This window comes from Danio rerio, chromosome 5 (genome assembly GCF_049306965.1).
Source record: "Danio rerio strain Tuebingen ecotype United States chromosome 5, GRCz12tu, whole genome shotgun sequence".
Lineage (NCBI taxonomy): Eukaryota > Metazoa > Chordata > Actinopteri > Cypriniformes > Danionidae > Danio > Danio rerio.
Genome location: NC_133180.1, coordinates 59,818,882 through 59,831,535, shown reverse-complemented (window position 1 = coordinate 59,831,535; position 12,654 = coordinate 59,818,882). Strand labels below are relative to the sequence as shown.

The 12,654-nt window shown below is 39.5% G+C and overlaps 1 protein-coding gene across 1 annotated transcript in view; it reads right to left on the bottom strand.

Moving 5' to 3' along the window:
* The window catches only part of tprn (taperin), a 40,990-nt gene extending 28,527 nt beyond the window's left edge, over positions 1–12,463 (bottom strand). The window contains exon 1 of the mRNA XM_005165497.6: positions 10,367–12,463. Within this exon, the coding sequence (XP_005165554.2) occupies positions 10,367–12,331 (1,965 nt within the window). The 5' untranslated portion in view covers positions 12,332–12,463. The remainder of the gene's footprint in view (positions 1–10,366) is intronic.
* Positions 12,464–12,654: the final 191 nt, after the last annotated feature.

Sequence of the window (12,654 nt, the reverse complement as noted above, 5' to 3'; positions counted from 1 at the left end):
TGCACATATTATCTTTAACATAAATATACTTGTAGTAGCCCTAAATAATGAGCTGGATCAGTCTGTTTAGTAAAAGGCTTTTCTTTTCTGCGTGTTCTCGCGCTCTTCTCAAAGCTACTACCAAAGTCAGAACAGACCCAGCAGAGCATCCGAGTCTGTGGAGTTTCTCACGCACACAGAACCGGGCCGCTGAGGTAAAGTCTTATGTGTGGGAAGCGCTGGTGTTGAATTGGGTATCACAAGGGATGAACCACGACATGCCATGACTGAATTGTAACGTAAACGTTTTAAATGAGGCTTGCACAATATGCGCTACGTTGCCATTCAGTGATGTGCCGTTGATGACAGTGTCAGCGTGTGCAACCGTCACAATAGATTTCAATTGTAATACACCATAACTTAGTGTGAAGAGCATGTTAAATCTTAAAGGGACTTTGCTAGCAAGCAGTGTTGTAATCATATGGGCTTTGCACCCTGGCTCTGGACGGTGCTGGATATAATAGCTGTAACAGAGTTTAGAGCTCTGACGTCAGAACAGAAGAAACCACCACAGCAGCTACTTCACCAACGTAATTTTAGAGCTAGTATTTGAATAATTTTCCAGTGTAATGTCTAAAGTGATGACAAAACAGGTGATTTTGTTGACATTTTAAGATTATAAGGCTGAACAGCATGAAATCCCATCAGTCTAGCGACGTTTCCCAGTATTTCTCTGTTGAAATCAGGAGATCACAATAATTATGCCTGAATAATCCAAAGCAACGCATTCACTACCAGATTACTGTTGTGTTTGCAATAAGAAAAAACGCTAAACACATGAGGGCATTTCTTCTTTCTTTCTTTTCACTGAACTAGTTTGCAATAACGAAAACAGGAGACTTATTAGAAAAAGATTGGCAACCAAAAAGTAACTCAGGGTAATACAAAGAGTGGCCAACACAAAATGTATACATTCCTGATATGTGAGTCCCATCTTAAACTCAATACACTACAATTACTATGGCATAAATAAAGCACTGCAACATAAAAAAGAAAGATGAACTTAGAATGTCTCAACAATAATGTTTTGATCAGCTGTATTTTGAAAATATCAAACTGAATATCGTTAGCGCCATATCGTTATCGGCCGATAAATGCTATTTTTAAGATAATCGTTTTCAATACGATGTCTAATTTAAGCCGATATCTTTAAGCCGATGAATTACGTAATTGTACAGATCTGCCTGCCTCACGCATGTGTGGGCGGAACTTGTTCAGACTTGTCCAGTGCACTATAATGGATCTCTCCTCACATTGTTTATTCCTTTAAAGTCTGGCCTTTCTTCATGTGGCATTGCTGTGCGTTAATAACTCAGCAAATAACCATGTTCCTTATCATTGTAGATATGTTTAATTGAGTGCCATTGTGTATTTTGCTTTCAATCACCTCAGGAAAAAAAGTACATGTGTAAACGTAACAGCACTGATGCACAAATGCTAAACAAATCGTTGGGTTGTTTGTAATTTAATATGATTATTTGTTATTATCAACGCTTTGCTTGCCATGTGTTGTTGTTGTAAGATTGTATTCAGTTTGATCAGAATATTCATATTGATAATAACAAGTGCGCGTGAGGGCTGTCACCACGCACACACAAACACATACTGATCTGACAGCCTTCACAGCAGCACGGTGGAAAGGTGCGCCGGTCACTGAATCCAGCATAGGGGTTCTCATCTCGCCGCACATTTTGTCTTTATATTCTGTACTGTGTTTGTCATAAAATCATCTGTGCTCAATGATCCGATGTTGGATCAAAATCTGACTCAGAGGGAAAATCTGCGCCCTAGTTGAGTGAAACTCACAGTGGTTTATCATAAACTTTTCATCGATCATTATTCCCGCAATTGACAGCAAGAACGAACACAGAAGCGTTGTCTGATTGACAAGCAGCACCTACATGTGTTCAAAAGGAAATAAAACGCCAAATAGGATAATTCTATGCCGCAAGTAAAATGTACTATCTGTATTTAGCTTTTCGCCTGTACGGTGGCTCTGAACTATCAAAACACCTCTAAAAAAGGCTTTTTCTGACATGACATATTTGTACATGTACATCACTATAACACGTTATATTCAAGAAATTGAGCTGGTTTTAGTTCTTAGCTCTTTTCATTTTATTTAAAATATATTTAACTTGCTTGTTGATTAAATCCCATTTTTTTATTTAAACTATTCGTTTTATGCAACAGTCAAGTTGCATGTTAATTTGCAATGAAGAAAAAGAAACAATTGATTTTTTTCATGCTGACTTATGTGAAATCGTGAATATAGGTCTATATAATCAGCTTGAAATTATAGCTTTTTGCTTTGAGTATAGACTATTCAGTTCATAAGAGCAGTTAAATCTTTTATGAAGTTTGCTGTATAAAAATATAACATTTTGAAATATTTATAATTATCGGCCTATACATATTGGCTATCGGCCTTCAAGTCTGAAGAGTTATCGTTTATCGATAATGGCCAAAAAATCCATAACGGTGCATACCTAGAGCTTATTGATCTGCTGTCACTCTATGTGGGTGGAGTAACACTAAAGAGTCAGGAGGCTGTACGAGTTCTGATATTGCAGAAAATTGCACGGCTATCAGCCAATCAGATTCAAAAACCAGACAGAACTGTTGTGTGTGTGTATATAAAGGTGCAGTGGGTAGCACAATCGCCTCACAGCAAGAAGGTCGTTGGTTCGATCCCCAACTGGGTCAGTTGGCATTTCTGTGTGGAGTTTGCATGTTCTCCCCGTGTTCGCGTGGGTTTCCTCCAGGTGCTCTGGTTTCCCTCACAAGTCCCTCACAAGTTATAGGTGTAATAAATGAACTAAATTGGCCGTAGTGTATGTGTGTGAATGCAAGTGTATGGGTATTTCCCAGTGTTGTAATTGTGGCTGGAAGGGCACTGCACAAAAAACATGCTGGATAAATTGGCAGTTCAATCTGCTGTGGCGAGCTCTGATTATTAAAGGGACTAAGTCAAAAAGAAAATGAATGAATGATTTAGTTCAGAAAGTTAAAATTATGCAATACAAGAATCAAACCAGTCTCTGTAGCCTCAAAGAAACAGAAAGAAGAATGTACTGACATACACCTAACACACAAACTCATTAATGCTACCATAACTGCATGTGTAAAGCTCCTGTAGACTTTCTCCAGCTGGGCCATGTCAAATAAAGCCTTTTATTAAAACACACTCTTAACAGGCACCAGAATGAGCAGCAGATTCATCAAAGCTTATATCTAACCATGACGAATGTTCTCTGAAATATTCTGCTTCTGGCTTTTAATAATATTACCTTTCTGTGAACACACATTAAATATGTTCAGATTAAAAAGGCATTATAAGGCATTATAATCTACTAATGTAATATCAGCAGTATTTATGTCAACATTATGTCAGACAAGTTGCAATTTCATTGTTTCATATATCAGACTTTCATTTTCACTTCTGCCCTTTCTTTACTACAAGTATAATTAGCTAGTATAATAGCTACTCAGCAAATATCTCATAATAAACTCAGCCACAGACATAGGGCGTACTCACACTATGCTATCCGAACCGTGTCCAGGCCCGTTTCCCGGATCATTTGAGAAGTGTGAGTGTGCTGAATCGGGCTCAGGCATGAGCGCGGTTCACTTGGGCTTTGGCACGGTGTGCTTGTGTATGAGTGCATAACGCGCCAGAGCCCGAAACTAAAAACAAGACATGACTTTTAAGGGAGTGTTTCATATGGATTTATTAATCATTCACTGTTCAATGAACGCAAACTGTCGTAGGTTATTAAAGACGCAAATCCCTCACTAGGCACGAAAGCTGCGCACCTTCAGCAAACCTCCTTATTGCGGCAGCACGAGGATTTAATGATTGTTTATGAGCGTCAAAAATGGCTGATCTGTTCGGCGAAATATTTGACTGCGTGTCACTGCATGTCAAACGATATAACTAAAGAAATGTCCACTGTGCTAAGCGAGAGCACTTCTGACCAGCGCATTATCAATGACGTAAGCGTGCCCAGGCCTGAGTGTAATGTGAGTGCGGGTCATCGAGGGATACAGGAGGGGGACAAGTGTGCTTTGGCCCGGTTCAAGGCAACTGTACATAGTGTGATTACACCCATATCGTCATTTTGGAATTATAAGGTTCTATCTGCTTTCTGAAGGGTTTTGAGATATTGAGCTTCAAAGTTTTTGCATTCTATCGCAAACAATATGTGTAACAGTTTTTTTTTTAAATAAAAAGTCTTAAAATGTAAAAAACCTCACATAATGTAAATAAGTTGTCAACTCAATTTTGACAAAAATGTCAGATATAACCTTATAATTCTAATGTGACAATATTCTGCAACCCAACTGATTTTAATACATTTGTTACCCATGGTTTGGAAGACTAAATACCTTATTGCATTATTCTCAATAGAGGTGTTCCCTCAAGTTACAAGCAAAACTAAACGATCATAAAACAGTTGTGATTGTCTCAAACAACAGCAGGATTCAGTCATCTCTGGAGAATAAAGTGCCAACCCTGAGAAGACAATATGCTAAGGGCATTGGTAAGATTTTACCCCAACCCCCTTAACCACAGCTCACACAAGACCCCAAGAGAGAAGATGACAAGACCCAGGCAGACCTCAGCCAGGCTTCTCAAGCTTTTGTAAACACTGTCGTTAAATGTGATTTTTACACGATGTGATAAATATTGAGCTGTATAAATGTTTTAACTTCATACTTAGATGAAAATGACTTCCTAACATAGCATGAAAATCATAAGCCATGTTATCACAGTTTGCTTATTGATTCTTGCACAGTATTGCTTAATTGCTTATAACAGTATTGCAATGTACATTAAATACATGTAATATTATAAACTGTACTGTATATTAAAAACCAAAACTGTATGAGTTTTATGGTTTATGGTTTCATCAAGGTTTCCTTTCAATGTCTCAGAGCTTAGTTGATTTTCAGTAGACATCTGAATCCTTGTTTCATCACCTGCATATGCAAAGGAACTTTCATTTAACAAAATCTTCACAAGTTGACAAACAATATATGTCATATCTTGAAATAATTTGATTTCTAATATATCATTCACCTGTGATAAGTGTGGTTTGCAATGGCTTAGAAGATATCATAGATAAAATGTTAATAGGGTGAACATAGAGCCTCTTTTTCTGGACATGTCCTCTTTTTTGGGTCTAAGAAAATTTATTCTCCTAAAATGTCTTAAAATAGTTTTTACTTACTACATTTGTCATTAATTGCATTTTTTTTGGATTACTTTTCACATTAGTTCAAGGCTTGTTGCACACCACCATTGGTTGGTCATGTACATATGCAAAAATTGGCCAGTGTGTCTCAATTCCTCAGCACTAAGGCAACAGTCAAGAGAAAGAGCAGCAGCTTTTACCTGTCAGACACATGGATTCTGCAAAAGTTTTTTTGATTTATTTCAAGGGATCTTTATTTTGCGATAACCTATGGAGAAAAAAAACGTTAGCATGCAAAATGTGTTAAATGCATTTTTTTCTATTGTTGTGGGCCAAACCTTTAGTGCAAAGGATGTGATTAGTATTAAAGTTCAGTAATGTAGTTTCATGGTTGTGAATGTTAAGTATTTGCCCAGCCCTCCCACAAAACCACCATTACCATGTACTTCACCCTTATTGAGTGTTTGTTCGCGTTTTCCTGTAATCTACAAATCTCTGAACACATACCATGCACATGCATGACGTCATTGTTTGCAGAGACACTTGTTTTCATGTGATTACATAGACACAACAAAGGTGGCATTTTCAAAAACTTCCAACTAGTAATGTTTTCAGATTTACATGTCATTTCAAAAATGTCATTTTCAAGCAAACCTAAATCATATCAAATTCCTGTTTTGGGTTGAAAACTTTATAAACAGCCCCTTAAATATTGTCAAAGTCCCTTTAAGGCAAGTCATTTCACTCTGTGGCCATCTTAGAAACACCAGTTGCTCTGGCATTCTTACTATTTGGGCAAACATCAAATTCACCAAAACTGTTTGCCAAGCTTTTGGTTACATTACATATTAGGAATCACCAATAAAATTAAACAACAACTGTGTCAATAGTTTAACTTCTAAATTTTTATATCTAACGAAATTGCCATTTTTTTTAGGTTGCCCATGCTAATGCATGTGCACTCGAAAGGAACTAGATCACGACACCAACCTCATTTATAGCCGTGTTACACAATATCATCCTCTAAATAATGATCATTTGATCGTGCTACTCTTCTGAAGTAACTGACATCTTGGTCTTGATGGTGAATCTTCTCCAGAAATGAAAGTGACTCTTTGTTTACAAGTGGGCGTTTGAGTAATTGCTGTCATATGATGTGCGTTTGACCGAACGGACTGTACCTTGCGTTTGTAGAGAAGTAGAGACTTCAAGCTTTATGTGGACATATTTCGAATGTCTGTGAAGAAAGTATTCACTGAGATTGCAGTGTTTTTGTTGGCCACACAAACTGTCGTAAAAGCACATGTATGGTCTGAGCTGCTCCAGCAGAGAAACGTCAGTCTATAGCCCATTATTCTAGAGTCTTTGGTATTGTCACCCTAATTAATCCAACCAATCCTGGTACAACAATTCTCTGTCAACCAGTCATAAATATTTAGCATAACAACCACTCATTACAGCTTATCAACAATCAAGCATCATCCTAACAACAATCCAGAATCCACTACCAAATTCCATCCTTTCTGGAAATCAAACTAGCATTGTGGAAGTTTTGCATGTGAAACCAATAAAATTTTGTTTACAAAGGTACCAAAATATTTCAAGGTTTAGAAAATGCAAAAGAGAACAGAAGCTTCCTCAAGAAGTTGAAGAGCTTTTGGAGTACGCTGGCCAAAAAGATGCCCTCTTAGAGTTGCAGAGAAAAAAGAGCCACGGAGACCATCCACAGAGAGAGAAAGAGACATTCCAAACAAATGACGTGCCCTAGCCATAACTGCTGCTTCTCTGTCTATGCTCTAGGAAGAGCTTTAACACACCTGCTGAAGCCAAACAAAACAAAGGCGTGGCATTAGCCAATCCTCAATCATGTAACAATCACCTTCACAACAGACAACACTAACAAAAGCAGCACATCACCCAACTCACTGTAACATCTGGGCCTGGCTGGCTAGAGGCTACACAGAAAGAGGAGCGGCAACATTGTTAGTTGCATACAATTTGAAATGGAAACTTTCTGTCAATGATTGTGGCATTTAAATGTACAGAACAAAATTGAAGCCTTTTTGCATTTTAAAGTGTACCACATGTTAAAGCAATTTGAGAAAATGTTGTTGATGTCACCTTAGGATTTAGCCTTGTAGGATGATTTAAAAGCTGTTCCCAACAAACATGATAACTACAGGGTTCTTTACTGGTATTAAGGGTTACAGATTCTTTTACATCCATGGAAATGTTCAAATGTACAAAAGGAATGGAAAGGAGAGAATGCTTTGTGTTGCAAAAAGGTTCTTCAAATTATGAAAATATTCAAAAAAAAAAATAATATATATATATATATATATATATATATATATATATATATATATATATATATATATATATATATATATATATATATATATATATATATATATATATATATTACATAAATATAACTATAACAGGGTGACACAGTGGCGCAATAGGTAGTGCTGTTGCCTCACAGCAAGAAGGTCGCTGGTTCGAGCCTCAGCTGGGTCAGTTGGCGTTTCTGTGTGGAGTTTGCATGTTCTCCCTGCTTCCGCATAGGTTTCCTCCAGGTGCTCTGGTTTCCCCCACAGTCCAAAGACATGCTGTAAAGTTGAATTGGGTAGGCTCGGTAGTGTATGAGTGTGTATGGATGTTTCAGCTGGAAGGGCATGCGCTGCACAAAACATTTGCTGGATATGTTGGTGGTTCATTCCGCTGTGGCGACCCCGGATTAATAAATGGACTAAGCCGATACGGAAATGAATCAATGAATAACTATAACGATATCTAATTTATACACACCAACTGACAATTCAGTTTTTCATGTGTTGCCTGCCATTGAAAATACATCAGTTCTTTTAAAGGGATCAATTCTGATTGTCAATGATTTTGAAAAAGCAGCTAAGTTGTTTTCCTTTATAACATTGTTATTATAGATGTAGAGCTTCTTGTTAATGTTTTTTACAGTTATTTTATATGCCACAGAAGAATTGTGTAACAAAATGCAACAGACAAATTAGATTACTTTTACCATTATTACAGCAGACATTATAAAACAAAGTGACTTCTGTTTTCTCTCTCTCTCTATTTTTGAAATATACATTTTTCTGAACTTTCTTTTTTTTACAGCAACTTTTAATCTTTTTTTTTTTTTTTTGATGATAATGATGATGATGATGATTTGGAGTGTATTTTGGTATCCATTACATGTAATGCATCAGAAAACTAGGTTTGACTAGAAAACATCATAGACCATAAGTTTTATTGTTGGGTTCCCATCGTTAGAGCTTTAATTTTCTTGCTGGAGGATGCACCAGTTAACTCTGCAGCAGAGACCCCTCTATGGATGCAAGTGGAGGACAATTTGGCTTTAGGGACCTTACTGAGGGTTTTGTTGAAAAACTCAGTAAGAATTTTTAACCAAAGAAGTAAAGCTCTAACCCTACCAGAGACCTCTGTATATGCACCGATCTGTAAGAATCAATCATTCTTACCTGCATGGACTAATAAAATGTATTATGTTAGAAGGAAACATGGTTTGTGTTTTATCAAGGGTCTTTATGTCGAGGGGTGTTTTGCTTCCTTCAGTTAAATAAGGGGAAAAGTAGATTATTTGAAAATCAGGCATTTTCTAAAATTTGTAATGTGTTTTGATATCTTTATGATTATGATTCTAGACATTTTATTTTTAAATTTGTGTGTTTATTTGAAAGTTGTGATACAGTATCCTCTATGAGATTTAAAGTTGTCTAGGAAAAGCATTTAATTTAAAATAAACCATAAACAAAGACCTATGGAATATATCAAAGGCTGAGAAAAAAACAGGAAAGTTAGACAGTCATTTTCAACATTTAAAGAACAGAACTGAAACTGACTACAAATAGTCCCAAATTTAGCTAGAGCATAGTGTAGGTCCTTATGAGTCTCCATAAGAATCAATCAGAGGCGCAAAAATATGTTACTGAAAAATATGGCAAACATGAATTTACAAAGTCCATAGTCACAATAGGAACATACTCATTTCAAATGCAAGGCTCTAAACGTACTTGATAGCAATCAGAATAGAGTCCATGACTACCTGACACAGCACCACTACATACAGGAAGTGAAAGATCATTGCTACTTAGTCAGTTTCCTGTTTTGAGATTAATTTTGACAATAAATGGGAGTATGTTAACCTCACGTATGGTTTTGTAAAGTAATAATTTTAAACAAAAGGCAGATTATCTTTTTTGAAGGGTAGATTAAACAAGTGTCCAAAACATCCCTTTCAGGATTTAACAACAAACCTAAAAAATCTTTATCAGACCTCAGGAACTCTGAGAAGTAATTCCACAAGCAACACATGACTCATTTTCCACCCTAAATCACCTGACCTCCACCAATAAGTCCTTTACTGCTATTTACATTTGGTTATAAATTAAAGTCTCAACAAGAGCATATATTGTAATCTGTGTCTGTAGCAGAGCACAATCTTCTACAGTACATCTCATCAGCTAGTGTTTTGGTTTTAGGTGGATGCATGAAGTCCTTTTCAGACAGATTAACCCCAGGTGTAGATTTATATGAGCATGGCCCACTGATGTCTTATGACAGCCAAAGCAGTCCAATAACTTTTGTGTGTTTTTGTTATCATGTAATCTCTTTCATTAATAAAAGTTGAAAGAGGTGTATGGAATATTAAACCACTTTTCAAGACAAAATTATAACAAGATTTAAATTACCACTAGATCAGACTGATGGGTCAGTGACCTTGTAGTACAGAAAAAAAAACAATAAAACACTGTGATGACATCTTGAATTATCCAGTGCACAACACACTGAACCTTTGTACAGGCCATAAAAACCCAGCAAACTGTCCTTTAGCATTTTTACATTAGTGTGTATTTGCACAAAGCTAAAACTACAAATAGATGATGACCAAAGATGTCTAATTTTTTAATTTGTGCTCCACAGAACAAAGTTATTTGTAAGAGGTTTCAATGATGAGGGTCACTATATGCTTACAGATTTTTTTTGAATGAATTATTGTTATAAGCCACTATTTCTTTAATACATATCTTGTGAGTAAATGGCCAAAGATCAGTCAGTATTCTTCTAATAATAATAAGTGTATTTACCTTTTTTCCAGTTGAGCCTGTCTTTGTGAGGCAGGATCGCCCAAGGGACAGGTAGCCCCCTATGACCTCAATTTCTTCTGCAGCAGGGTAACGCTTTTTAATCAGGGTACCCAGATGAGCATAAGGGGCCTGTGGCGTGCTTGGAGATTCGGTGACAACTTCTGGGGCCTCAGAAGGGCTAGACTGAGCCTCAGGCCTCCGTTTTGGGACGACTGTAAATGTATTCCCTTTGCGCCTCTGCATCGCAGGGCTCAGGATGGGTGGTGTGGGTTCCACAACTATGTCATCAATGTTTGTGATAGGCAGCTTATCAACTGGAGGGTCCTCCAGAGGAGAGTCTAAAGAAACAGGTAAGTCAATTGAGGGTTGAGAAACTGGAGAGGGGGTTATGGCGGGTAGGGTATGTTGGGGAGACCCTGCTTTGGCTTCTACAGTCAGCTTTTCTGTAAGCTTTGATGGAGGCGGCGTAAAAGAAGCAGGTGAAGGGGTTGGCACTGTTGGCTCTGAAGCTGCCACACCCACCAAAGGTCGTGGGGATGAGGGGGAAAGAACAGGGCTGGATGGAGCAGTGCTGCCAGGTGAAGAGATGGCTGTGCGACTTTTGGGAATGACGGTGAAAGAATTGCGAGACTGTAGACGCAAGTTGGCGAGAGCACGGGCCTGTAGATCACCAGCTGGAAGGAGAGAAAGATCTGGCCGAGGAGACGGACGGATCTCAAAGCTGGGTGACAAGGGAGGTGACATAGGGTTTGAAGTACAGTCGGCACGGGAACGGTGGCTCTCCGGAGAGCATGGCACCTTTGCTTTGGAGGCCCCATCTGTGCTGTCCCAATCCCGTTCTCGAACAGGTTTGGATGGGGACCTGTCACTGTCTTCCTTAGGATGGACAGTGACACTTCGTCCCCCAGTCCCCTCAAAACGTCTGCGTGCGGAAGACACTAACTGAGGGGATCCAGAAAGAGGTGTACTGCTCCCTGAGTCACTTGGAGAGGTGTGATGATTGCTTGAGGAAGACTGGATGTTTTGGAAGACCTTGCTGTGCGAGCAGCCGGCTTGCGGAGACACTGGACATTTTGGCACCACATCTGGCTTAGGTCTGGAGTTTGGCCTGACAGGGGTAGGATCCAAGTCTAGGAGGTTTTCAGTGCTACGAGACCTGGGCTGCAGCTTGCCATAATTTCTGTCAAATTTCTGTAGCATGCGACTCACCCTCCCCTGCCCCTCCAGCGGGGCGGAAACCAGCGTGCTGAGGTTCTCCTCGCTTTTACTAAGCGCAGTGTCGTAAATGACCACTTCCTTTGCGCGTATCTCCGTAACCGGACTACCTCTCCGATCTAACAAGTCATTGAGCGAGCTGTATCCGCTCACCGTGCCGTTCTGCTGCAGTTTCGATGAATGCTTCAAGCCACATCCTTCCGGAAAGTACTCCGGGTCGGATTCAATAATGATGATGTTTTCAGCGCGTATAGTCCGTATGCCGGGAACGCTACCGTACAACTCGAGGATGTGCTGAACGGGTCGCGAGGAGATCTCTTGGCTCTGACGCTTCTTGCGTTCCTTCTCCAATTTAATGAATGGGTTTTCCTGCAGCGGACCCAAACTCTCTTGCAGCACCAGGCTTTCCTGTGCTCCTCCGTTGTCTGTTGCCGTTCTCTCCTCCAAGTCGCTCGGCTCCGCGGATGGCCAGTGCTCTTTTGTTTTTACCGGCGATAGATCCGGGCTTTTGGTCGAGCGCTTAGCAGCAGTAACGGAATAGTTCCTGCTAGAAGATGTGCTGGCAACATCGTCCTTGCTTTTGCTGCCCGTTACCTCGCCGTTAAGTCGAGATGCGACGGACTCGGCACCTGCTCCGGACCCGCCGCCCTTCGCCTTCCTCCGCTCAAGGATCTCGCGTTTCCAGGCCGGCATTCTCGGGCTCTCCTGCCCGGGCTCTTGGTGAAGAACGCGAAGATCCCCGCCCGACATTATGGGTTTGTGATGATAGGTGTGAAGCCGAATAATCTATCGCTGTTCCTGCAGCGCCTCTCCTTATTCCTACTCGTACATCATTGCAGCCGCAACAATGTATCCTGCATGATGATGATGTGCCAGTCTACCGATAGGATCCCGCCTTCGATCAGTGACGTCACCGTTTCGTCTCGGGGTGGACACCTCATTTGGTCATTTTGACTTCAGGCACACCTTTGTTTTAATATATGCCCCGCCCTCGCACTATTGTGAATGCAGAGCAGCCCTGTCAGTCAAGCACAGCGAGAAACGCCCATTGCATGATTTTTTAAACATTTTTT